Here is a 24,564-nt window from a genome sequence, read left to right on the forward strand (position 1 = left end):
GCAGCAGCTTCCAAAAGTGACTGTGTTTAAAGTCAAGGAAAGGATCAGCTATAAGGGTAGAAAATGCTGAAGCTACACTTCAGATAATTTGGCATAGTTTCAGTGTTGTCTGGAAAAAGTCACGGTAGATCTGTGTAGATCTGTGTAGGGTAAGCTTATGGTAAGTGTCCTGCCAAACTGTTTTCTGGATCTGACCTCCTAACTCCATCATGCAGATGTGAACTGAATTTAAGTAATTAAAATGATATTTTTCCTAAAGAATTTTTGATTCATACTTTTAAGTAAAAGACCAGATGTTGTCTGTGGTCAAGTAGTCTAAACATAATAAAACAGTAGCACTGTAGTCTACCCCAGAATAAATCTGCTTGTTTTAAAAAAGGTTTGATGGAGGAGTATGGCAGAATGGGAAAATGTATCTTACCAATAATATTGCTGTCTTTGAAATGTTATGGATTTACCCTAGTATACTTACTCAAACAGGATGGTACAAAGTACAGGTAATTGATCTAATGTTATTCTAGAACATGACACTCCTTTGTTCATTTTCACACTGCTCACATTATAGAATTCTGATCACTAAAATCAGTGATTATTTCTCCTACTTGAATGCTTTTTGGATTGTTGACTTCAATTTATAATGAATTTTCTAGTCTGTAAGTGGCTGAAAAATTGTTAATTGTATTTCCTTGAAAGAAAGTATAATGACATTATTTTATAAGATGCTGATGTTTATTCATAGTTCCAGCATTTTAGACTAAATAGAGGTATTTGGGTATTTCAAGCATCCAGCGGTTAAAATGAGTGATGGACATAAGCTTAATTTTAAACCTCCTCTTGCCAATTCAATAGAGTTACAGGTGAAATGGTTCTAACTTCACCTTTTTATTAACTCTTTCTCAGCCAAAACCAGCACAACTACCCAATTTAATGAATACTGGGTAGAGGAAGTATATCAAATGGTTTCAGGTGAAAAGCTAGACATGTACTTACTCATTTTGTTCTCCAAATCTGGAATCAAAAACTTTACCACTTATATGATTCATAAATCTGTGTCAAAGGAAAGGGCAACTGTTTCATAATCTTATGATTTTCGTGCTTTCGATAAACTGAAAATAGCTGATTATTTTAGGAATACTTAAAACTGTGTTTCCAAATCTGACTAGTTTTATGTTACCATGGACTTGTTTCTCTGTTATGTGATTAGTCCTGTAACTAAAAAAATAATCCTGAAGTTTACTGTCCTGTAAAATAGATAATTTATTGATACCTCCTAATTGTAGAAGTTGAAGTTTGGTCATACAGCAACTTTTTAAAAGTTATTGAAATACTATTTTATTGGTTCCTAAAAGGGGATAAATATGCCTGGACAGGGGTTACTCTTCAGGTGTTCAAACAACATCTCATGAGTATTTGGACTTAAAACAGTTGCAAGAAGGGCCCTGCAGCCTCTTGCAGTTCAGCAAGTCATCATTAAGCACATCTGAATCTGCAGTTGGTCTAATCCAGTCCAAAAGATTAGTCGGCTCAAAAAGATCCTGATCAGGTGTGCAGTTTTGAGTACACCAGGGTGCTCAGTGGCTACAGGGAATCTGCCAGTAATGAAATCTGCTGCTGTGGCTGGGGAGCTCCCAGGCTTGGTGGAGGAGGAAGAAAGAATGGCACAGAGAAAGCACAGGCATCTTGATATTCTTGCTTCATCTGTCTGCTGTCTCTGGTTGTTTTCAGTGTAAGAGTGGCCACTGCAGATGAGTTCAGTAAAAGCCATCCCTTTCAATCATGTCTGCCATCAGTGTTTCTGGAGTTGTCAAACAAGAGTGTTACCCTTCTTTTTAGAAACAGAATTTCAGAAAGCCCTCAAGAAACAAGCCGTGTTGTACTGCCGAAATAAGATGCACAAAATTTTGTGGAATTCTTAAACTGTTTTTTATTTAAATTAGCATGTTATCAGTTTCATCTTTCTTTCCTGTGATAACTGGAACCCATATGCTTTCCTGAAAGCTGGAATTAAGACCTATCCTTTTTAAGGTAATATGGATGATGTTGTATATTACATTAGTCATTGTCTCTCCACCAGGAAAAATGTCATCAGAAGAGATGTTTTCTACTTAAACAAAAAGTTTTTTTCACACTCTGTTACAGCTCCATTTTCATTATTCACTGTCTTCGTGTACGATCATAAAATATACAAGCTTATAAGTGATGATACTGTTAAAGGAGAATACCAAATTTTGACATGCACTGTATGTATCCACCGACGCTTCTGCAGGGGTGTACTGCATAATATTAATAGGACTAATAGGCTTATTTTTAATCAGTTTGTATGGAATAGGCAGCTAGTATAGGGAACTTGGAAAATGGCATAAAAGCTGGAAAAATAGAAATTTAATTAGAACTTGTAAATAATCCTAGGTTCAAAGCTACCAATAGACATAAAACCTCTACCACTGGCAGCTTTCTTTAATCCTGGGGTTGATGAAGATTGGGTTATAGAAATACAGAAATCGTTTAGAACAGAATATTTTTACACCATCCTTTTTTATTTTCTTTTTTTTAAAACAATTTTGAGGTTTATTGATTGGGACAGTATAGGGAGAAATACTGAAGCAGACGTCATAATGAAAGTACTGTATTTTTTAATAGTCAGTACTGCTAGGGGCAGGGATTGTGCATGTCTGTATTGCTGGATAGGATCTAGCATGGTAAGGCCTTAACTGGGGTCTTTGGTTGCTCTTGCAGTATAAATGAAGAACTATGTGAATAGCTCCAGTATGAAAAGAGTCGTACTGATGGATTGGTTAGAAGGCAGTCCACAATGGAGGTTTAATAGTATCTCTCAATTAATTGGGAGTTAGCTTTATGTTTATTTACATTACATGGCTTTGCATAAATCAGTATCTGGGTTATTGTCTTAGAAATATTTTTTTTCTTCATTCAAGCAGGATTTATTACTTGATGTTGGATTAAATCTACACTTAGGCTCATTTTTATATTTAGAGAATTATTGGCCTTGTCATCAAGTTTTAGGAGAAAGCAAATCATACTTTTTGTTTTTTTGAGCTGGTTTGTGGCACCACATGTTACTTATCTTTCTACTCTGCACCAATGCCCATGTTGCAGGTAGATTTTTACCTCTTAAAATCACCCTCATAGAAACATTTTCAACAAAACCTGTACTGTACAGTAGTTCTAATTGCCTGTTACTCATCTGTTCTCTCGTGAAGGATTTGATATTGACTAGTATCTGTAACAGACTCCAGGAGTAAGTGGGTATTAGTCTTAAAACAGCAAATCTGGCTCTGTGACTAGTCACCAGGTCTATCCTTTCTTGCACCATTCTTGGGAATGTTGCCATTTAAATGTTCTTGTATGAGAGTTATGTGATCTGGTTTTAGAAGTTAAAAGCATGTGCTGCTATGTTGTATCTAGAAATTAACAGGAAGATTCAGGTTTTAGAGCAGAGAAATGCTGCTCTCTGTTGTCAGAAATATTGACAAACTTGCTTCTGTATTTTGCATTAAATATCTTTAAACATGACATGAAGTGATTTTTTTTTTTAATGGCCTGCACCAAAATTGAGGATATTCAAAAAGCTATTTAAATTATGAGAGGTGTCGTAGGAGGTGATTTTTAAGTATAAAAATCCTGAAATATTATGAGTAGGAAGACTAAAATAAATCAGGTATAAAACAAATATATTTCTGTGGTTCTTCCCAAATAATAGTTTTCTTTGACAATTTGCAAGTGACAAATTCACTGAGAAGCACCTTGAATATGTGCCACTTATAATAACAAAGAGACAAAATTAATGTCCAAGTTAAAAAGTACTGTTTACTCCTGTGTCTGCTTGAAACACAGTTTTCTACTTAGTCTTCCTTTAGATTTTAAGCTTATTTCTGTATAGTCTTTTCAGACCACTGTAGTCCTTAAACATTCACATTTTAAATGTGTTTTAAGTTCCTTGTTACACTTCACGGAACTTTCTTGTTTGCTGCTAATAAAAAGTATTAAATTAAAACAAAACAAAACAAAAAACCTTCAGAGGAAATTTTTTCCATGGGGTAATATTTTGTATAATGACCTTACACGGAGAACTAAATAATTAAGAATAAAAATGTTTGCTTTATTGTTGTTTTTGTTACCTGAAGATGTATTGCAGTAGGCTGAAGAAGTGTTCCAATTCAAACTCAGATATAAAATTTTCAAGTGAAATATTTCTACAGGAAATAAGAAAACCCATGTAGTGCTTTGACTGAGATTTTTACATGGAACTAAGGTTTTTCAAGGTGTCAAGTAATGTATCTGAGTTAAAATTCCTGCAAATTGCTGTGTGGTGGAGAGGAGGGCTATTTTTAAACACATGCTGCATGTGACTACTGGTTTCTATTGGAATGTCTTTGGTAAAGCAATTTTTTACAAATAGAACTAAATCAGTTTATCTGGAACAATTTTGTGTTGGAATTTTTAAAAGCACAGTCATACATTTGGTGTTATCTTTAGGAAATACATGGGCATAAAGTCATCGAATAATACGTTCTTGCATCCTGATGTTTTTCCATATTGTCATATGGAAATGTATTGGCTTCATTTGTTGTAGGAAACAGAGGACTTGGAAGAACAGAAGTATCTAAAGCCAAACCCCATCCCATAACTCTACAGCCTTCATATGTTTCCTGGGATTCAACTCCATATTTCCATTCTTCTGGTTTCTCTGGGTTTTTTTCTTAATTTTTGTAGAGGAAAGAACTGTGGAGAAAAGAGAAGAAGCCAACTAACCAAAAATACTCATTGTCACCCTTGGAGTTGCTTCAACAGCCTTCAAAGTGCTGAAAAATTCTTGCTTGAGAAGTGTTACAAGTTTTTATCTGCTGTCCAGAGTTCGTTGGCAGAGTTGGGAAAAGGCTTGTCAGAGGACTACATACTCTGCCTTATTTCATCCTCTCGAAAGAAAAGTAGCTCTTCCTTGGCACCATATTCAAACTGCCCAAACTGATTTGAGAGCAGTAGACTAGTGTGATGCTTAACTGTCACGAAATGCTGCACAGCCTGGTTTCAGTTCCCATTTGATGTTTGCAGCTGGATGCTGAGTGTAGTCTTTCAGCTTCCAATGCTGGTTTTTAATTTTTTTTTTTTAATTTAAGAGCAATTATGGGTTCCATTCTCTTGTTTTCCCTTTTCAGTTTGATGACTGTAGAACCTTTTTAGGGGCAGATGAAGGAAAAAGGTCTCCTAGAGAGCCATCCAGCAAAATGAGTTGGTTATATGATATGAGGAAAGACAGCTGAAATATGACTGAAGCACATACAAGACAAAAGTGATACTGTGGCCAGTGGAAGAATTTTGAAGAACTGACAGTCCTAAATTTGTCTCCTTTGGAAATTACAAGTCCACAGTTAATTGCTTAAATCGTAACAAAACGTTCTTGAATTGATTTATTTCACTGAGATCTTATGTAGTAACACATGCAAGATCATATCTAGTTGGCTGGGGAGTCAACTTCTCTTCCAAGCTTAACTGTGGCAGTTCAGTATACGTAGCATTAAGTTGCCAGCATTAAAGCAATGTCAGTTCCTGCTGTGGCACATTGGGTGTCAATACAGAAATGATGATCAAGCTCCATCTATGTGGACACTAGTCTGAGGATGTCTCTTCCAGAAACTGCTCGAGAACTCTCCACCACATGGTCCAACTCTCCAGATTTATTCACGTTTGTTAGAGAGGCAAACATATGGCAAAGTGTGTATGTGAGATTATGCACACATGCACACACATTAGGTTTTGGTTTGTTTTTTAAGAAAGGAAACCTTGCTGTGTCTGATCAATGTACTTGACTGCATCTGCTGCTTTTGAGGGTGAAAGATGTTAGCTGTGTTGTTTAATTATGATTACTACAAGTCTAGTTCAAGAGCTTGCAGACTAAAATTGCTGGAACTCTTCAGCCATTATACTGAGACTGGCATGTACTCAGTCTTTGCCAAGTGTAAATTCCCCATATGCAAGTGATGCAGTTGCTAACATCCAGCATGCCTGCTGCTAGATGTTTTTCACTTACTGATGTTTGCCTAGAGTCTCAAAACTGTATGTCGTTCTGTTTTTGGATATTCCAGCCTATGATGTAACCTAGAAGTCACTATTAACACCTAAATCATACCTGATTTCATCTGCTCAATAGCTGTGTTTTCATACTCAGAATCTCTCATTGTCCTCATTTCCATCAAAGCAGGCAATTAAGTGGGAAACTTGGGACTCTGGTGTCTGCTTATTTTTACCAAAGGAGCCTCTGTCATTTTATAGAAATTTTCATTTTTTTTTTGTCACAAGTACAGTTTTATTTCTCTTACTTGTAAGACTCATGCATTTCTAAAACAGTGTATGTAGAATTGGAAAACAGGATGAGAAGGGACATCAAGAGGTGATCTGCACTATACACCAGCCTAAGGACAGGCTTATCTATTGACATCTGTGTTAATCTTGGTCCATACCAATATTTTCTCTTAAAACCTCTATGATGAAGATCCTAAAACATCCCTGGTCAACACTGCTTGTAATACTTAACTCTCCTTACTACTAAAAAGGGTTTGATAAGGTGGAGTATTTTATTTCCATATTTTTAGTACCTAATATAAATTTCCCTTAAGCTTATTAGTTGTCCTATCCGCTGTGGACATGAAAATTGCTCTCATGTAATGCAGCAAGCATTTAATGAGTACAAAAGGCTGCACCATCACACCTCTCTCCCATTTTTTTCCTTCATCAGAGAAACTAGTTACATTTTTTTGTTGTTGTTTGGTTTTTTTTGTTAGAGAGCTAGAAATTATTATCACCATTCATGAATGTTTTGTTTTTTTTTTTTTTTCCTCAGAACTTTCTTGAAGTCCAAAACTATACACAGTACTGCTGGGTTTCTTTTGAAAAATTGCTTTATAATACTGTTTACATGGAGAGGATCAGGTATCACAGTCAACTTGTCTAACAATTCCTCTAGAGCCTCTGGGACTCTTTATGCCTCTGCTGAACTTTGTTCCAGTCTCAAAACAAGCTGTGCAGTGACACCATCTGGTTTATTTTTGCCTATATAATTCTTCCTCATTTAAATTGCTGTTTCAACCTAATTCAGTTTAATCTGATTTACAAAGACCCTCTCCTTTGCTTGTAATAGCTTTGTTTGTGTCCTCATTTGGTGCTGCCCACGTAGGACTTCTCCTGTTTTCTGAAACAGAATTGCCATTTCTCCTACAAGAAAAGGTTGTGGGGAGGGGGCAATATAAGTTATCAGGCTAACTAATTTTGAAAATGCAGACAAGCTTTTTGGTAAAGAAGACCTTCCTTCTGTTCTGAAATAGCTGCAAACTTTGAAGCTAAGCATGGGTTGGGAGCAGTCATTCTGAGTTTTACACAATTGACTTAGTTTAAGAGAATATTTCTGCTGCTTAAGTTTGAAATAATGAATAAAAGAAACACGACAAGGATTTTTTTTCCTTTTTGTTATGATTCACTTAGAGATTCTCCGTGATCTTGGTTTGTTTAGAAAAGTCTTGAAAAGAACACATTAATGCAATAAAGATAAAGGAAAAAATCAGAGGCAGGGTAGCTCTCTTCTCCTTTTTGGTGTTCCATCATGGGCAATTAGAAATGGATAAGCTCTTACTGAAGCAGGAATTAGTAAGCTTAAATTGCTTGTATTGTCTGTGACTATCATGAAAAACTACACTTCTGAAATACAAACGTGAAAATCTGATCACTCGTCTTTTTTCTCTATAGACAAACACCTGTCATAATTTTCATATTGACAGTCTTTCTGACAACAGATGATTTTGACCTGTCTTTGCAGCATTTGCTTATGCAGTCTATGAAGGGATGAGAAGAAAAGTCACAGTTACTTCAGTCAAAGCCATTGATCATTGATGAAAGGGAAAAAGATCAGGTTATTGTTTTTTCTTGAAGAGAAAACTTTGGTTGTTCTCTGCTTTCTGTTGCAATACCATGAATCCAGAGGGAAAAATCTCAGGAGGGATGGAACCAGTACAGTTCATGCAGTTGATAGGATAAAGTGGCCTACCTACCACTAAGACTACTCAACTTGAAAAGTCAGCAGGCATGTCTGGTGCTAGAATTTGCAATTATAGTAGCTGAAATATTTTGTGATGTTGAAAAGTATAAACTAATTCTTGAAGATAAACCAGAATTTAGCTGGGAGAAGGAATGATTTACATAGTTAAGTCACTATTTTAATTTATGATACCTGCTTGTATTGCGTTTAGCTACCGATGCTTGTAAGGTACCGGAATAGATTTGGTTTTTACATAGTAGTTGGGGAGTGTGTGTGTGTGTTTTTTGCCAGAACAGGTCATTCACTGATAAAACTGCTCTGTGCAACAAGAGACTATCACCAGAGCTGTCTGTTGGTTTTGGTTTGTTTTAAAGTGATTTATTAATCAAAGATGTATTGGCTGACAAAAATATTTTTGTAGTTTTATGTTGAATGTAGCAAATGCTTTTGGACAAAAGGAAAAAGAATATTTTTTCATTCTCCGTTTCACTTTCAAGAATGGAAAAATTCCTCAATGTTAATTTTGGTATTTTTAATTTGAAATCAACGTTTTAAGAGCAAATGAAGTTATGTAAAATTAAACAACCGTGAAAGCAAAACTGCGATAGTTCATTGCGTTTCTTGGTATGGTTTTGGATTTGGTTAGACTCAAGATTATTTCGGTTTGTTTTGCATTGTTCTCTGCCTCCTTGCTTTCCCCCAAATTTACTCACTGAGCTTGAGCAATCAATGACTCATACCGCTCAAAGGCTGTTGTTTTATGCAAGCAGCTTCTTAAGGACTTCCGTGAAACTCAGTTTTACTTCTTTTTCTTTGTCAGTAATGCAGATTAAGAAGTTGACAGGAACTATAGAGTTATAGATAGTTTTGCAAGCAAGAACTTACCTAGTTAGGCATACTGACTTCAAGGAGGAAATCAGGATAAAAAAAATACTGTGATGAGGAGATGAAAAACATTTCATTGCTACTGCATTTGTGAAAATGGTAGCAATATTTATTATAAGTAATATTTTTTTCTCAAAGTGACTGCAGTTGAATGTGGTTCACAGAAATTAGCTGTAGTGTTTGGTGGTTTGTGGGTTTTTTCCCCCTTTTTTCTGCTAGTGGGCATGAAAGAATCAAAGTGCAGGGAGTTTTTTTATTATTGCATTTAAATGTGGTCTCTGAACAACGTGCCTGCCAGGTTTGTTAGGAATCTTATTTAGATGGCACTGTTTTTTACCTTTGTTAACAAAATATTGTCAAATAATAGCTTGAAACCTGTAGGTAAAGTTGCACTGACAGCTGAGCCCATTTAATGGCTTGACACTGCTAAACAAAAATCTTCCGCTTTCCTTCTACCTGCATGCCTTCCATCTCCCCTTGTGTAAGCTCCATTCAGAATGCTCCAAGATGCTGCCGCTCACTAAACTATGAGAATAGTAGAGCAAAAAGAAGTTCTTTGTCAGGTTGTGGATCTGCAACAGCTTAGTGCGAGGCTTCATACTGGGAGGGCACCAAAAATGGCTTCATACTGGGAGGGATAACAGAACTGAAAGTTGGTGCATGGGGAGGAGGGGGAGGGGTTTAGGATTTGGAGAGGATCTGAGGCTTTGTGCTTTGGTGGACACGAGCTGTTAAATTGGCTCCACTGTATGTAATGCTACTGTTTGAGAAGTTGCATGGTACAATGTGTCATTCAGGAGAAAATCCGTGCCCAGAAATTGTGGTAAATTCTTCTGAGTCCACGTCGTGTCCCCCATCCCCCCGCCAAAACTAAATGAATGATTTGAGTTGATCTGTCTTCTTAAAGAGGGCCCAAGTGTTGTCTTGTGACTATTTTTATTTTATTTTCTTTTATTATTTTATTTTATTTTATTTATTTTATTTTATTTTATAGAAAGTCTTATCTTTTTTTGGTTTGAATTGCAGATGCAGTAGCTACCAGAACCCGGAAGATGACCTCACCAAAACCCAGGAAAGGCACAGCAACCAGAAAGAGAGCCCAAATGTAAATACTAGATGGAGCAACAAATTAAGTTGCTCTTTGGCTCATCAATACGTTTTTTCAGTTACTGTAGCACTGGAATATTTTTCTTTCTTTTTTAAATGATGAACCCTGTAAAAACATGGGCTGCTCTTTGTACCTAGTTTTGAAGAAGAAATGTTTTATTAAGATATTTGCATAATTTATGTGTACCTTAATACTACTGCAAAATTTTGCCAGCTTTGAAGTGAGGATGCATTTTTATTCTTATATACACAAATTAATTTCTTAAAGGCAAACTAAAATAAAATGCTTTTTTTCTGCTTTATAATGTCGAAATAAAGCCTTTTTAGTATCGTTATGCGTACTTTATAAGGAACAATGTTGTTGCATCTCATTTCTTCAGATTTTGAGTAAAGTCCTATTGGAAGTCACCTAGATGTACACAGAGATGAAGTCTGAAAAAAATGGTAGAGATGTCTTTTAAAGATTTCTCAAGTGTTTGAATTTAAAAAAGAGGACATAAGACAAAAATCACATCCTTCCATTCTAGTTAGTTATAAAATGTGTTTAAACAATTCTTTGGAGGTAGTGAGTTTTAGTTGGTTTTTTTTTGCGTAGTATTTGTGTTTCTGTCACTTTTCCAATTATTCAGAATTTCCCTGGAAAGAAAGAGACCAGAATTTTAGATATAGGGCCCAGGGCAAAGAAAAGAACCAGCCAGAAACCAATGCCCATTCTCAACCCCTTGCTCAGGTTTTCTTTTTATATTAGTGAAAATGCTAGAAAAGTTGTAATTATGGATAGCTTGGTAAAGTATCTAGTTCCAGTGAAAGCTTGACTCGCATGTGCTTCTCGTAACAACATAATGGTTTACCTTTTTTTAATAGTTGAGAAACATGTAACCTTTTGTAAAGCTACTTCCTTGCTTGGCTTTGAGTCTTCAGAGCTGTATGTCAAAAAATGCAGTGTTTAATTTTGGTGTGAAATACCACGACTTTTCATTTAGATCCTGCAAAAATACATCTAATGAAGGCATGAACATCGTTCTTATCAGGGAGACTGCTTTATGAAGTTTGGAAACCCAACAGGAATCCGTATGAGCCAATGGGTAGTGTATTTGTGTGGATGTCCAGTGCTTTGCTTGCTTGATTGTGTAATGTCTGAGTTCACTGAAATAAATACATTGTAGCATAAAATGTTGAATAAATGATGAGGTTATGTTTTGAAAACAAGGGAACCTGTCGTTTTGAAATAAAACTGGAATAACATACTTAAAAGATCTTGTGCTTTCTCATTTCTGTTCTGACTGCTATACAGACTCATCTTCCTGGGAACTAGCAAAGTGTGGCTGACGACTTCAAGCACAGCATTCTCTTTGTTTCAGATGTAAAAATAGGACTGCTAAAGCCTATCTCATATTAAAAACTCCTCAAATCAAACTAATCTTAATGACTTCATTTAATCATTTTGCTCAAAAAGTACGTTACACTATTCTGAAGAACTATTGTCAGGAAAGTGTATTGTGTTCTCTTGCTTGTCTTGCATACTGAATGTCATTCTTCTGTACCTGACTTGTCTAACATCTTAATTCTTTTAGTAACTTATTTACTAGTAAACTTCCTTTCTTTACTTTCCAAGTTTTCAAGGAGACTTTTCCATATATTTGAAAAGAATGTTTTGAGGTGCGCATTTCATAAGTCACCCCTACCTTTTCCCACTCCAAAAATGTCCTGGAAAACGTTTGTGCTGGCAAGTGTTCTGTGACGAAAAAGGGTGCTCTCTGTTCTGGGTGAATGTTGTTTCAGGGCTTCCCTCTGCTCACAAGAGACTGTGCAAAACTAGTCTTCACAGGCCAGAATGTCTCTGGCTTACTGTAAACTGCAACGATGTTTAAAGCATGGGACGGTCAGGATGAGCTGCGTGGATGGCTGTGATAACACCTGCAGTTCTACCGGATGTACTGCACGCGGTGTGTGCTCGTACACATGTGCTTTTGCTGTTTTGCAACACGGTGATAGGGAAATACACCGCTTTATAAGAGGCGAGGGCGTAGTAGGGTTTTGTTGACATCCCCATTTGAAAGTAAAGCCCCTAACACAAAAGAAGCAAGCTGCCTTTAGACTGCATTTACTGCTCTTGATGACTCCAGTTGTGTGTAAATATTAGAAAACAGCAGGGTCCTGCATTCCAAGAATCACTTGAGCGGTGCCATGAAGACAAGTGTCCTTACTGGTATTGTAGTCATACTCCCAAGCTCTCCTGCTGTTTCTAATCTGTGCGCACAGCCGTGAAAAAACTGGACTGACATTTACAGGCACAGCAGGGAGACACTTGAGTAGGGAATGTTAAAGACTCCGCTACCTATGTTTCAAAGTGGCCACCATACATGATAAATCTTCAGAGGAGAACTAGTCGGCACTTCAGCTGATGGTGTAATGAGGATATTGATAATGAAGCACAGAATGCTTCTTTTAGTGCTTGAACATTTTGCAGACAGATTGTTTATATTTTTTCCCCTAATCAAAAATATCTGGAGAGAGAATCGAATTCAGGGTGGGTATAAGGTATTTTTTAGATGGTACTGATTTGATATTTTTTATGGGAATATTTCCCAATAAGTTCATATAAAACAATAATAGAATTCCTGATATCTGTTGCAGCTAGCCTTAAGAAGGGGGTCAGTTGTTTCCTGAGTAGTTTGACAGACTTTACTCACTGTTTTGTCCCAGTGAGCTGCCAGATTTGGGATGCCATAATACCAGTAATGCAATTAGGTTTTCTGCACGTTGTCTGGTTGACTTCTCAGTTAAGAGTTTCTTTCCCTTTGGGAATAAGACTAGACAGACTGTCATTTGCTATTACTAATTCTGCTTAGCATTATCACTGGAGCTTTTTTGTAATTAGCTATCTTAGTTGGCTCTTAAATTTTAATAGCCAATTGAAGCTACATTTTAGCCAAGTTCCATATCTAAATTGCATTCAGTCCATTAACAAAGTTGGTTAAAAGGCTATTAAAACAAAAGCCAATATATGGTGGTTAGCACTTACATGTTTGCAGCAGTAGCAGTACCAGCCTCCAATGAATATTTGCAAGAAATGGCACTTCCTTCTAGCAAAGGAAGTGCACAAAGAATGACCAAAGTTTGTTTGGGGAACAAAGGCACAGAATACTTTCAGAAAAAAAGAAAAAAAATTGAAGTGTGTCTTTTCTGGAAGAAGATGGTGGAGATGCAGAAGGGGGCAATTAATGGTTCTGCTCAGATTTGACAGGTTCTGGAAAAGCCAAATAAATGAAGTGATGTTTTTCTCCATTTCAGCTGATCAAAATTATTAGCAAAACCATCTGAAGCACCTTCTGGTGGAATTGTCATCTTGCTGAGTTTAGTTGGTAAAACATCCTGCCAGACATTAAAAAAACTGTAAGCATGCCAGCACATAGGCTCAGAGCACCGCTTCTCTAATTGATAGACCCTATAATTTTCTTTTTTACTGAAGACCATGGCTGGATACTTCAGCCTCCTGAGTAATTTAACGTAGCATCAGGCTGAAATTTTATCCCTAGTACTACTTGTTTAAATTAGATTTTTCTCCTCTTTTCTTTCTTGAGGTGTAGACAGTAGATTAACAGCCTTTGGATCATTCTGTGACAAGTAATGGCTTTCTCAGACTTTTCTGCTTTAAAAAAAAATCTTTAATGTTGTGAAGGCGTCAGATATTAATACTCTAGTTTTAATAGAGAGTCTACCAGATGCTGATGAGTTGTTCCAAGGATGGTTTGCAGTGCCCTGTATGGGTGATAGATAAGTATCAGTAGCTTCTTTGTAGGAGGTGTGAGGCAAACCCCAGATTATGTCTGAATAAGCAGGATATATATGCTTTTACCAGTTTATATAGTGGGAGATCTAAATAGAGTTTCCATAGTGCACCAGTTCCATTGTTAAACAAGACGTAGAGCTGGTGCTTATTGAACATGAGTCACATCCTGCTGTTTGTAGCTGCACTGCAACATCAAACCGATTGGAAAAGCTCTGTGGCAACAAGTGCCAGTTCCATGCTGGTTTTGGGCGTGTTGGGCTTTTTGCAATGATGCAGTGCTCAAAGGGAGAAGGAATCTGTTTTACCTGCCTGAGGACTGATTTTCATTATATTCTTTTTCACAGGTAGGGAGAAAGCAGGTGTGGTGGGATCAACTTCTTTGGAAATTCCTAGAGCCCTAGCTGGGATCTCAGGGAGAGCTTTGTGCAACTACATGCTAACTCACATGCATTTCAGTTTTCTTCCCTGATATTTTCAAGATTGAGCAGCTGAAGATTTAGAAAGGTGATTCCATGAATTCTTTGCTTCATTTTAGGCCTTCTTTATCTCTATGGATGATACCACTGTGGCAAGTTTTGGGTTTGGTTTTTTTTTTTCCCTTCTCTCCTGAAGGGATATACAGAAAAGGGAATATACTGTTTCTGTGAACTGAGTTTTGCCTGGATGCAGAGTAAGCAAGACAGCTCAGAAAAACGCAACAGCTCTCTTTGGATGCTACGGACCAGTTTTCTCTACGCTGACATGCCATGTTTTTAAACATGAAGTCACCAGCAGAATTTCACTTGTACTTCTATCTAGTGATCTGTATTTCATCTTATCCCAACCAAAACCTGTCTTCTTTCAGACTGGATCATATCCTGCCCATGTAGGCTTGCATGCCAGACTTTAAACATGGGTTTTAATTCCCTTGCATTTAGGTCTACTGCATAGAAATAAGTAAAGTATTTTCAAATGGACCTCAAGTTCCACAACGGCCTAAGCTGCTGACAAGTGAATCCTGACAGCCTTCTTTTCACCATTGTGAATGCTGCAACAAGCCAAAATTGAGGATACCGCAAAGTGTAGAAGAGTTGTGGAGGAACTGTCATTTGATGGCAGAAAGATTGCCTCCCGTATTTCTATCTCTTGCCTTCGAAGGTCAGCTTTCCAACCCTGCAGACCTTAGCTGCTGTGATGGGGTTCTCATAACTATACTCGAAAGAAAATGATGAGAACACAATGAGACAGCTGTGAAGTACAGTAGAAGTGAAAAGAAAATATACATTTTTATGAACTTACCTGAACTAATGCCTTTTGCCAGACCACTCCAGACAGGAAGAAGCTGGCACAGTGGTAATCTGCATCTGCAGCTTCTGAGAGAAGAAAAATGCTTCCTTGGCAAATGGAGCAAGAAACCTAGAAAATTAAGGATTAATATGTTCATTTATACAGAAGCAGTGAGAACACAATAACATGAAATACAACCAAGGAGGATGCATTTAGAAGACAAAAGAGCCCTGGAAGGGAAGGTACTTAGCTTTGTTCAGAATGCAAACTATAACATGCAGTTCTGGGAATTGGTGAATTGCACAGCTGAATGTTAAAAGAAATTACTTCATACCACAAGAAATACACGATCTGTGCCTTGAAAACCTGAAGGTACTTTCATTTCCCTCTCTGCCAGGAGAGGAGTGGAACGCTGGATCTACTTGAAAGTAAGTAACCCTCTAGCTAATTTTGTTTATCTGCTGCTAATCCTGAACAAAAAATGTTTTACTAATAAACTCAATTCCTTTTTGAAAACAGATATATCTATAAAAAATAAAAATGCTTTTATTCTTACATTCTCACTAATCTGTCATTATGGAGCTGTTTCCTTTGGAGTGGTGAGGGTGGATCTGCACTAGCAAATGTGCAATCCCTGTCTCACTTCTAATAATGCTTGGCAATAGCCGTAGCGGAAGGTATACAGTAAACAGCACCATATTTAGAAGACAATATGGTGTTGAAAATATCTGGACATGGTCTAACAACTAGTTCCTTCTGTCACTGACAGAGCTGATCATCAGTAATTTATAGGCTTTGTGGTTTTTTTTAATCAGTGTTGTCAAAGCCGGAAGGAGGTGGAACTTAAAACTCATCTCTTATTCAGACCAGGTGTCACTTGATTTACCACTTTAGAGACTGGCAACATTTTTTGCCTCTGTTATCTTCATACATTACCTGGTTCCATGTGTGGCCGTAAGTTATCTCACTGCTCGTTTGTTTCCCTTCCTCAAGTCAAAACCCTCCTGAAAACAATTTTAAACTCATTATCCCTTTCTGGTATAAGCGCAGCACAAGATTTTCTCTAAATCTGATAAGAATACTTTTCTCTGCAAGGAAACTCTTCTGCTTTGGGGGTAAATTCCAGTTGTTTATATGGAAAGCCTGACTTTTCTGAGGTGGTAGTGCCTGGAATATCACTTGAAGCTAGTAGGAGCTGCAGGTATCTAGTATCTCTGAAAATCAAGTTTATGTTGTCTAAAAATGTACCCTTTTTCTGCAAGAAAGAAAATAATATTTTTGGCTGTTTAGCACACTGCTGAATTATCCTTTAAAAGTAGTGATAGAAGCAAAATTGCAAGAGGCCCCAGCAAGGAATGAGTAATTCGTAAGTGAAATTGCATGCTGCAACATAATAACTGTTAAGCTAACCCACAGAATTTACGCTTGAACTTGACATTCCTTGATTAACTAAGGGTACTGTGACTGAGGTAATGAGGAACCACAGGAGTAAGAAACAAATGAATTGTGTTTGTGTTTTTGTTGTGTTCTTCACAGTTTTTGCATGTTGCCTTTGTTTTAAGCTCTTTCAAGAGGTGGTTGTCTTCTTACCCATCTGCATATCACCTGGTGTAGTATGTTGAGTTCCTACGGTAAAATGAATTTTCTTTTCTTAGTTTCTTTGCTTACTTCACGTCATTATGCTTCTTCCTTTTGCCTTCCAAGGAAATTTTTGGGTTATTCCAACAGGTAGTTTAGCTTCATTAGACTAATTATTTAGCCTCATTAAGCAAATTATTAGTCTTATTGACATTTACATTGCCCTGAGGAACATTGAAAAAGGAGAGCCAGAGCAGACCTGAGGCACTGGCAGGCATTAGAGCAGGCCAGGGCATAACAGACTGTTGTGCTTATAGCTGAGGAAATGGGATTGCTGCTCTGGACAGGCTCTCTGCTTCTTGCCTAGGGTTGAAGATTCAAGCTGTGGGCCTTTCTGACAACAGTGGTTGCCTTGCTGCTTCCTGTTCATCATATCTGCCTGGAAGAAGCAGAGCCGTCTACCTTGGGTCTCTTTCAGCCCTATCCAGTCTGATTTCTTCCCCCTTTAAGTGCAGACAACTTTAATTGCTATTTGATGCACTAATCTAATCAGAGCCACGCAGACAATGTTCAAAGCCCTGGCACCAGAAGGTGAGTCCTGCACGGGTACTGGGGCACCCACTAAATCACTGTGGGTCAGCTGGGTTTCACAGCTTGGCAGGGACTGTGATATTACAGGGAGCCTTCAAGGAGACACAAACAGTGGAGAAGGGTTTGCTCTCCACTCTTCCCTAATTTCTCTCCTTTTATTCCTCCCTTCCACCATAGCATCTCCTCAGGTCTTTACAGGATTTACAGACATGGTTTTTCCCCTTCCATCCATTTTGCCTCTATTTCTCCGTCACAGACACATCTCAAGACTCATCAGAGAAGCTTACTGTTCACTGTGTTTCCACATCATGGTGTTGCCTTCCACAATCCTATTAGTTTTTCTGGAAGACAATCAAACTGGGAATAAAAAAACTGTACCAAAGAAGTGATTTGTTCCGGAAAACAATTTTATCCAGACGTATGATGTTCAGCCACCAGAGTATTCCTTTACTTCATAGACATGACAATTTTCTGTGTGTATGTATTGTCCTGGTATGGTTTCTTGGGAGTGTTTGAGTTTCTTAATGTATTAATGGTCCCCAAGGGAGAGACAGCATAGGCCATAAACCCCTAATTATCTCACGAGTTCTCAAGTATCTAGATTAGAAGGCGAACAAAGATTTTTGTATATCAAGTCGCATTTCACTGGGAGCTTGTTTGTTGTGGAAACCTGCTTGAATGCATGGATAGCTCATGTAGGTCAGCAATGGAGAGTGTCCAACTTCTTAAAATTGCAAGTTTTATTTTGAATTGCAAGACTTCTTTAGAGAAGTGCCAGGGGATATTATGTGCCCAACAGTTGATCAGTCTAGTAGAACACCAGCCAAACAGGGATCTGAATCTCTGGTGGCAAAAGGACTTGCACCATTTTCTGTTTTAAGAATGACTGCCTTTTCATAAAGTGGAGATTTAACTAAGAAACATCATTCATTAAATAGATTGTTTATAAAGAAAAAATTAATGTCTGCTAAGATATTTCCATTATTTTGTTTTCTTTGTCACAACCTGAAGAAGATATCTTTGTCTGAACTGGTAAATTTCAAACTCTTCCCTAATAGGAGCATTGCAATTATGGGCAAGAGCACACCTGCTATTGTACCACAAGCAGTGACATGTTTCTAGTGTATGATCTGCTGGCAAGTTATTTAAGCCATCAGCCCACAAAAGACTATCAGACTTGAGTACCTACATACCTCACAGCAGAATTTACGGGCATTGCCAGTTACTTATGTTTGTACCAGCTATGGTGCAGATGTGATCCCTGCTTCCCCAGTCCCTGGTGACATCTCAATGTCTGAAGAAGGCATTCATCAAGAGAAATGGTAGGGAAAATCTGGTGGATGAATGGGAAAGAGGGATTTCAGGATATCTGCTCCACAGACACCTGTCTCCAGGAAGTCACAACTCCCAACAATTCTGTGTAGGCTTGCTAATCATCACCTCTGCCTTTGATACTAGTCTACTACCCAATTTACTGTCAGCAGCAACGTTGTAGGATGCACTAGAAAGTTTTTAAATCCTGTCATAAGTTCTTCGAGGCCTTATTACAGGATCTGGATTTCTTGCTTCATGTTTCTCTGGAGGAATCAATGAAATGTACATGTTCACTGCTGAATTTTCTACATTAGTTTTTAGTGGTAGATTAATCCTGATAATTAATCATGCACTATCAAATGTAGTAAGGTAGACTTTTCTAACATTTCCAGCAGGATGATTGGAAAGAATTAGTGAATTCCTGAATGGAGCACTTCCTTCCTCTCCAGGAGCCTGGTTTTTTTTTTGCTCTTTGTGGAGTATCAACCCAGTCTAAGCACTGAAACAAGGTTTGGGGAATAAAACTTCGATATACCTTTGATCATTTGGGCTTTGCAGAAACTCAGGCCAAATCATTGCTGCTTCTTTCTGTTTTCAGAACAAGGTTTTTGAGAGGAGTCAAGTTCAGCAATTACTATTTTAGAAATTTAAACGGATCACTAAAATACATTCATCTTTTTGCTTCCTCCTCATCAAAGTATTTGATTACCATTTGATGGTTGGAGGACATCACAGTCAGAAACCCTTTGCCTGTCACTGTTGTATCCTTTGCAAAGAAGAAGCTGAGTTCAAGACCTGCCCCAGAATTCATGCCTACTTTCTACCTCCTTTTGAGAGGTTAGGGGTGTTAAGAGTTGTACATAGCTTACAGAGGGCATACACATAAGTGATACCAAATGGATTTGAACTATTTCTGAAATGTCTAGGAGTACCTCTGGTGCAGAGCACAGTTCTTTTAAGAATTAGGGCATGCTATTCCTCTACAGTTCTTTGCTGTGGCAAAAATGGACAAGTAAGTGGATTAATTATGTAAAACTTGTATTTAGTTTTGCTTCATGTTAACAATGAGGTTAGCATGTGTAGGAATTTGTTTTGGTGTTCAGGATTTCTTACATTTGGCCTATTTTACCGAAGTTAAGATTCAGTCCATCCTCTGTCTGACTTTTATGTCCTTGTCAACAATCCTGACATTTTATTGATGAGATATAAATATGAAAGGGAAGACTCTACAAGCTCAAACTCAGAAAAAGAACTTTTTATTGAAGTTTTTCCCCTCCTTAAGCTGTTCTCTCCTCCCTACCCTACAAAACATAAGCAAGCACAAGAAGAGAAGAATTAATCAACAGCAAACCAAATGATACTAAGTGAGACATTATTTTTCACCTGTCCTTTTTAAAAGGGTAATTGAAAGAGACAGAAGTCAACTAAATTTAGTACACTAAAACAATGTACAGTACTGCGAGTTCCTCGACCCAATGGATCAAATACAGTTCCTTAGATCCTTCCCATTGCAAATCCAAGGAGAGAGAATAAAAAGAGGCTTTATTTTTGGAGTTGTTATTCATTTGACTGTAAAATATTTTCCAAAGATAAAAAGCTGTCCTTAATGCTTTACAGTGTGGATTCAGCTTGGAATTTTTTTGTTCTGCAAAACCTTTGCATCACCAGAGTCTCTTTCCTTCCTTGTTCAGGCATTTAAAACCCACATTCAGACCTGTCAATTCTTATATTTGGAGAATGAGACTCATTCAGTTGATTGTTGTCTCACACATTTCTATAGATAGGCTGGGTATCAGTCAGAGAGTAAATTCGCATTACAACTAAGCCAATCTAATGGGTACATGGGGTCAGTAGCACAGTCCCGCTTCCTTTTGCTGCTCTCTAGTTATGTGTTCCTGTCCCCTTTGCTGTGCCAGTAATGTTGCTCATTCGAGCCTGTGGTGAGCTAGCTAAACCTGCTGACTATACAACAGTTTTGTTAAAACAGGGGTTGGAGTTTTTTGTTTGTTTTCAGAAGGAAATTTTAAAGCCCCTTTTTATCTAAGAAATAATTATTTTCCCCGGCCTTTAATACTTTAATGTCCTCTGTTATTAGGCTGGATGTAAATCATTCAGCCACTGGCCAAAAGTAGTTGTTGGGAAGCTCTGAACACCTGTCCTGTTCTGAGTCCTACACTCCTTTCCTTGGGGAATTAGCCAAGTATCTCTTCAAGCTGCATCGTTGTGCCTCATCACTGATATTTTCCTATTGAGAAATACACATAATAAGTAGCATGTGAACGTAAATTATGAAAAGCAAACTTTTGCAGGCCAAAAGGAGAAATGAAAAACCTACAGTTACCTCCTTTTCCAGCATTGCTTCTAGTAGTAGAGCCATGAGCGTCACTAGGTGTTGTCACTCTCAGCCTGGCACTTGCACCACACTTTGCTGCTCTTCTTGTCGCCAATTAAGCATGCCCCAGAGTTAAATCTAGACTGTCCATTTCAAGCTATTAACTTTGTAACCAGAAGAAGTGTTGGGCTGGAATACAATGAACTGAGTTAGAATAATTTCCAGAGGTGTCAAGATGCACATGCTAGCCCTATGACTCCAAGAGAGATGCAGTGGAAGCTGAATGATTGGAAAGGACAAGTTGGAACCAGTTTGCTCCTAGGCCACCCTGTATGGGTTCTTGTGTTATAATAAGGCAATGCTTATACAATAGGTGGATTTGATTGTACACGAAGTGCATTACGAGGAAGTCTATGAGGTCGTCATGACATTATCTTTCACTGTAATGTTGAAAGGAAACAAAATACACATCCTTTCACACAAAAGCAGTGTTCCCCAGGAAAGTGTCTTTGTGTTGAAAGGATAACACAAAATTTTAGGCCTTCACCTGAAATGTGCATGTCTGAAGCTTTGTGTGTTGTAAGAAAGGAAGACATTCTCCCTACAAGTATACTACCTGATTAAGAGAAAGAAATTAAAAAGAATGTGGAGTGTAAAATCAGTCTCGAGGTTTTAAATAGTATTGACTGGGGACTCTAAAGATTTCCATGGGTTGCTTGATAAAGTAGAAAGAGACAATAGAGAATTTTTTACATGCTGGCTTTGCAGAAACATGTTCTATATTTGATTGTTTTGTTGAGTGCAGCAACAGAGTATACAAAACATTTGGGATCAATAATGATTTCATATATCTTTCTTCCAAAGATTCCAAGCTATTTTACAAACATTGAGACTTATATCCTCAGTAGGAGGAGCTCATATCTCAGAACTAGGTACACTCTTCCTTTTAAAGACAGGGAAAAAGGAGACCAGAAACTCTGTTCAGCTTCCTCAGCATCACATGCTAAGTCAGGTGCTTCATATAAAATCCCCAGCCAACACATGTCACTTCCTCTCCTGGTCCTTCATACAAGCCCTGAAAAGCATTTGTTCACGATTCACCGTCCAGCTAAATTATTTAGGTACAATGTTAATGTCCTATGGAGGCCTTGTGGAGTAAAACAGCCTCAGCCCATCCAGTCAAATCTAAGGAACTATCTGTAGTGGAAATTATATAGGTTCTTCTCTAAACTTCTTTATCTATCTGTCACAAATGAAAAGTAGAGTGGGTACATCCTCAATTATTTCTCTTGGTCAGTTGCTTTAAATACCAGGGGTTGCACCGAACTCATCATCTAGCCTCTCCCGGGCTGGGAATTACATTAATCACCTTAAGACGGCAAATGTACGTGCTGCACCAACCAAGCATTCATGCGACTGCCAATTTCCCAAAGCTCTTTAACAGTTAAAATGTAATTACCTGGGCGGACACGAGACGGTTGACTGACTAGGTTGTGTCGTCACCTTAATTACAAGGCTAGGACTCCTCTGGTGTTATGGAGGGCAGAAGTTAGCACATTTCTGCCTCTTTATCTGGGGGAAACTTTGTAATGCTTGCAGCAGGGTGCTGGGAGTCAGCATGCTGCTGGATTCAGTGCCTGCCTCTGTTGCTGAGACTGGATTAATTTTGGAGCCTTTCTTACCTCTCTTAAAGAAACGGGGAAAACTCATAGCCTGCTTCTGAGAAGTTCTTTGCACTTTATAGGCAAAGAACCCTATGCAAAAATGAATTCTGATTGCTTAATTGTTTGCAACTATTAGCACAATCTCTCCCATTGCATTCCTGAAACTTTCCACTTCATACAAGTAGGAACATTGAACTAGTATATATTTTCTTTGCATTTTGAGGATCTGGTCTTTTCAAAATGATAGCTATTATTTTATAGGAAGCTGCTAGTACATCATTAGTAGAAGACTAGGTATATTTACCTTTTGAAGTAATTATTTACAATTTGTCAGTTTTCTAGTAATTCTATGATTGCAATCAGTTCATCAGTTTGTAGGATGGATTCTGATTATATATTCAGAGAGGGTGTTTTCTCAAAAAGGGAAATAACAATGTTCAGCATATTGTATAAAAGCAATAAACATCTTCTGGTGTTTATACAAGTTAGGTTTTAATGGAAAGTGTTTTGTAATGCTAGTAAAAATAGCTGTGCTTCACTTTCGGAGGGTAGTGAGGGGAGACAACTGGTGCCTACAACTTCTGAAATTTCAAGGGGGAAATTAGATTATCAGGAAATGGCTTGTAACAGATGCTCAGGTATTGTAAGGAATGCAGACTACAGTGTCCAGCATTCCTAGATCCACCAGTGTTGAATACAGGCTCTCTGAGTAGATATCCCACGCTCTTTTATATTAAGTGCAATTAGCTCATTACAGAAATGTGTTCTGTCTTTATCTTCTTACTGCGTGCTGTATCAGCCCAGAAGATGTTGACCCTTCATGTTATCTTGTGTTTTAATAGCTTTATATGCAAAATTTCACTGCTTGTTGGATTGGCTGCTTGAAGCCAGTTATGGCCTACCATCAAAAGCTGTTTATCAGGTTTCAAGAGTGTGTCATAGTGGGGTGGTAACAGCAGTAGAGCCCCAATATTACTGTACGTGGTAGCCCATATAGGTCCTACTGTACAATCATGCGAGGTGAGTCTTTTTTTTCAGAAATGGACTACTAAGATCCAATTGTGAAGTATTCACTGAGTGGAGTGTATCACTCCAGTGTCCTTGGCTTTGCTCAAGGGCAGAGCAAGGCTGGGAGCAGGAGGACCCACTGAGGAGGAGCCCAGGGAAGTTTGGGATTGAGATGTGGGACCAAAGCCTGAGACTAAAGATAAATTCTGCATCTGAGAGCAGATGGGCACTTGCTGACGCTCCCTTCTCACCCTCCCCAGTGAGGACTGCTGCAATTCAGGCACAGCGAGGCCCAGGTTAAGTCATGCAAAGGGCCCTCCTGCCTGACGAAGGAAGGCTGTGACCATGGCACATGAGGCATGCTGGAGGGTGGAGGGTGAGCCGGGCCTGAAGCTTGCCATGTGCAAAGTAGTGTGGGCTGCAGAAGGGCCGCGGAGTTGTGAGACCTGGGGTAGCACTGAGGTGACAGCCTGTGTCTCTACTCAGAGACAGGTCCCTGAGAGGAGTGCACTGCCTGGGATCTGGTGATTTAAGTGATTACAGTGAGGTTCAGTCAGGAATTTTTGTTGTAGGAAAACTTTGTTTTTTAACATGCAGAAGAAATCCTCTTCACTTAGGTTACAGCTTCTGCTTAGCTCCACCTGCAAGTCTATAAAGACACTTGAAACTTCCCAGAATTTTGATACACAGCTTAGGCCCCATAAACACACACTAGACCTACATCACAGCTCTGGCTGAGAGACTGCCAAAGCTTTTAAAACTTTATAAACTTATAAACATATATAAACTTTATATGTACACTGGTAACAATCCAGAATTGAGAAACATCTGAGAAGGCACGTGGTAAACACGAAATCAATTACTTTTTTATGGCATAAAAGCTACAGGTTTGCCTCAGAACTGCAGAGCCCTGACCACAGCGAACTTGGAAAGTGGATTGGTGTGGCTTAAGGCAGACATATTTCTGTGTTGGAAAAGC

General features: G+C 38.1%; 1 protein-coding gene across 2 annotated transcripts in view; it reads left to right on the plus strand.

The window, feature by feature from the left end:
- VRK1 (VRK serine/threonine kinase 1) overlaps positions 1-11,293 on the plus strand; it is a 42,052-nt gene extending 30,759 nt beyond the window's left edge. For both annotated transcript variants that reach the window (XM_075103871.1, XM_075103870.1), the window contains one exon: positions 9,959-11,293. In XM_075103871.1, the coding sequence (XP_074959972.1) occupies positions 9,959-10,041 (83 nt within the window). In that variant the 3' untranslated portion in view covers positions 10,042-11,293. The remainder of the gene's footprint in view (positions 1-9,958) is intronic.
- The last annotated feature ends 13,271 nt before the right edge of the window (positions 11,294-24,564 follow it).

The sequence above is a fragment of the Phalacrocorax aristotelis genome, chromosome 9 (assembly GCF_949628215.1).
Source record: "Phalacrocorax aristotelis chromosome 9, bGulAri2.1, whole genome shotgun sequence".
NCBI classification, from domain to species: Eukaryota; Metazoa; Chordata; class Aves; order Suliformes; family Phalacrocoracidae; genus Phalacrocorax; species Phalacrocorax aristotelis.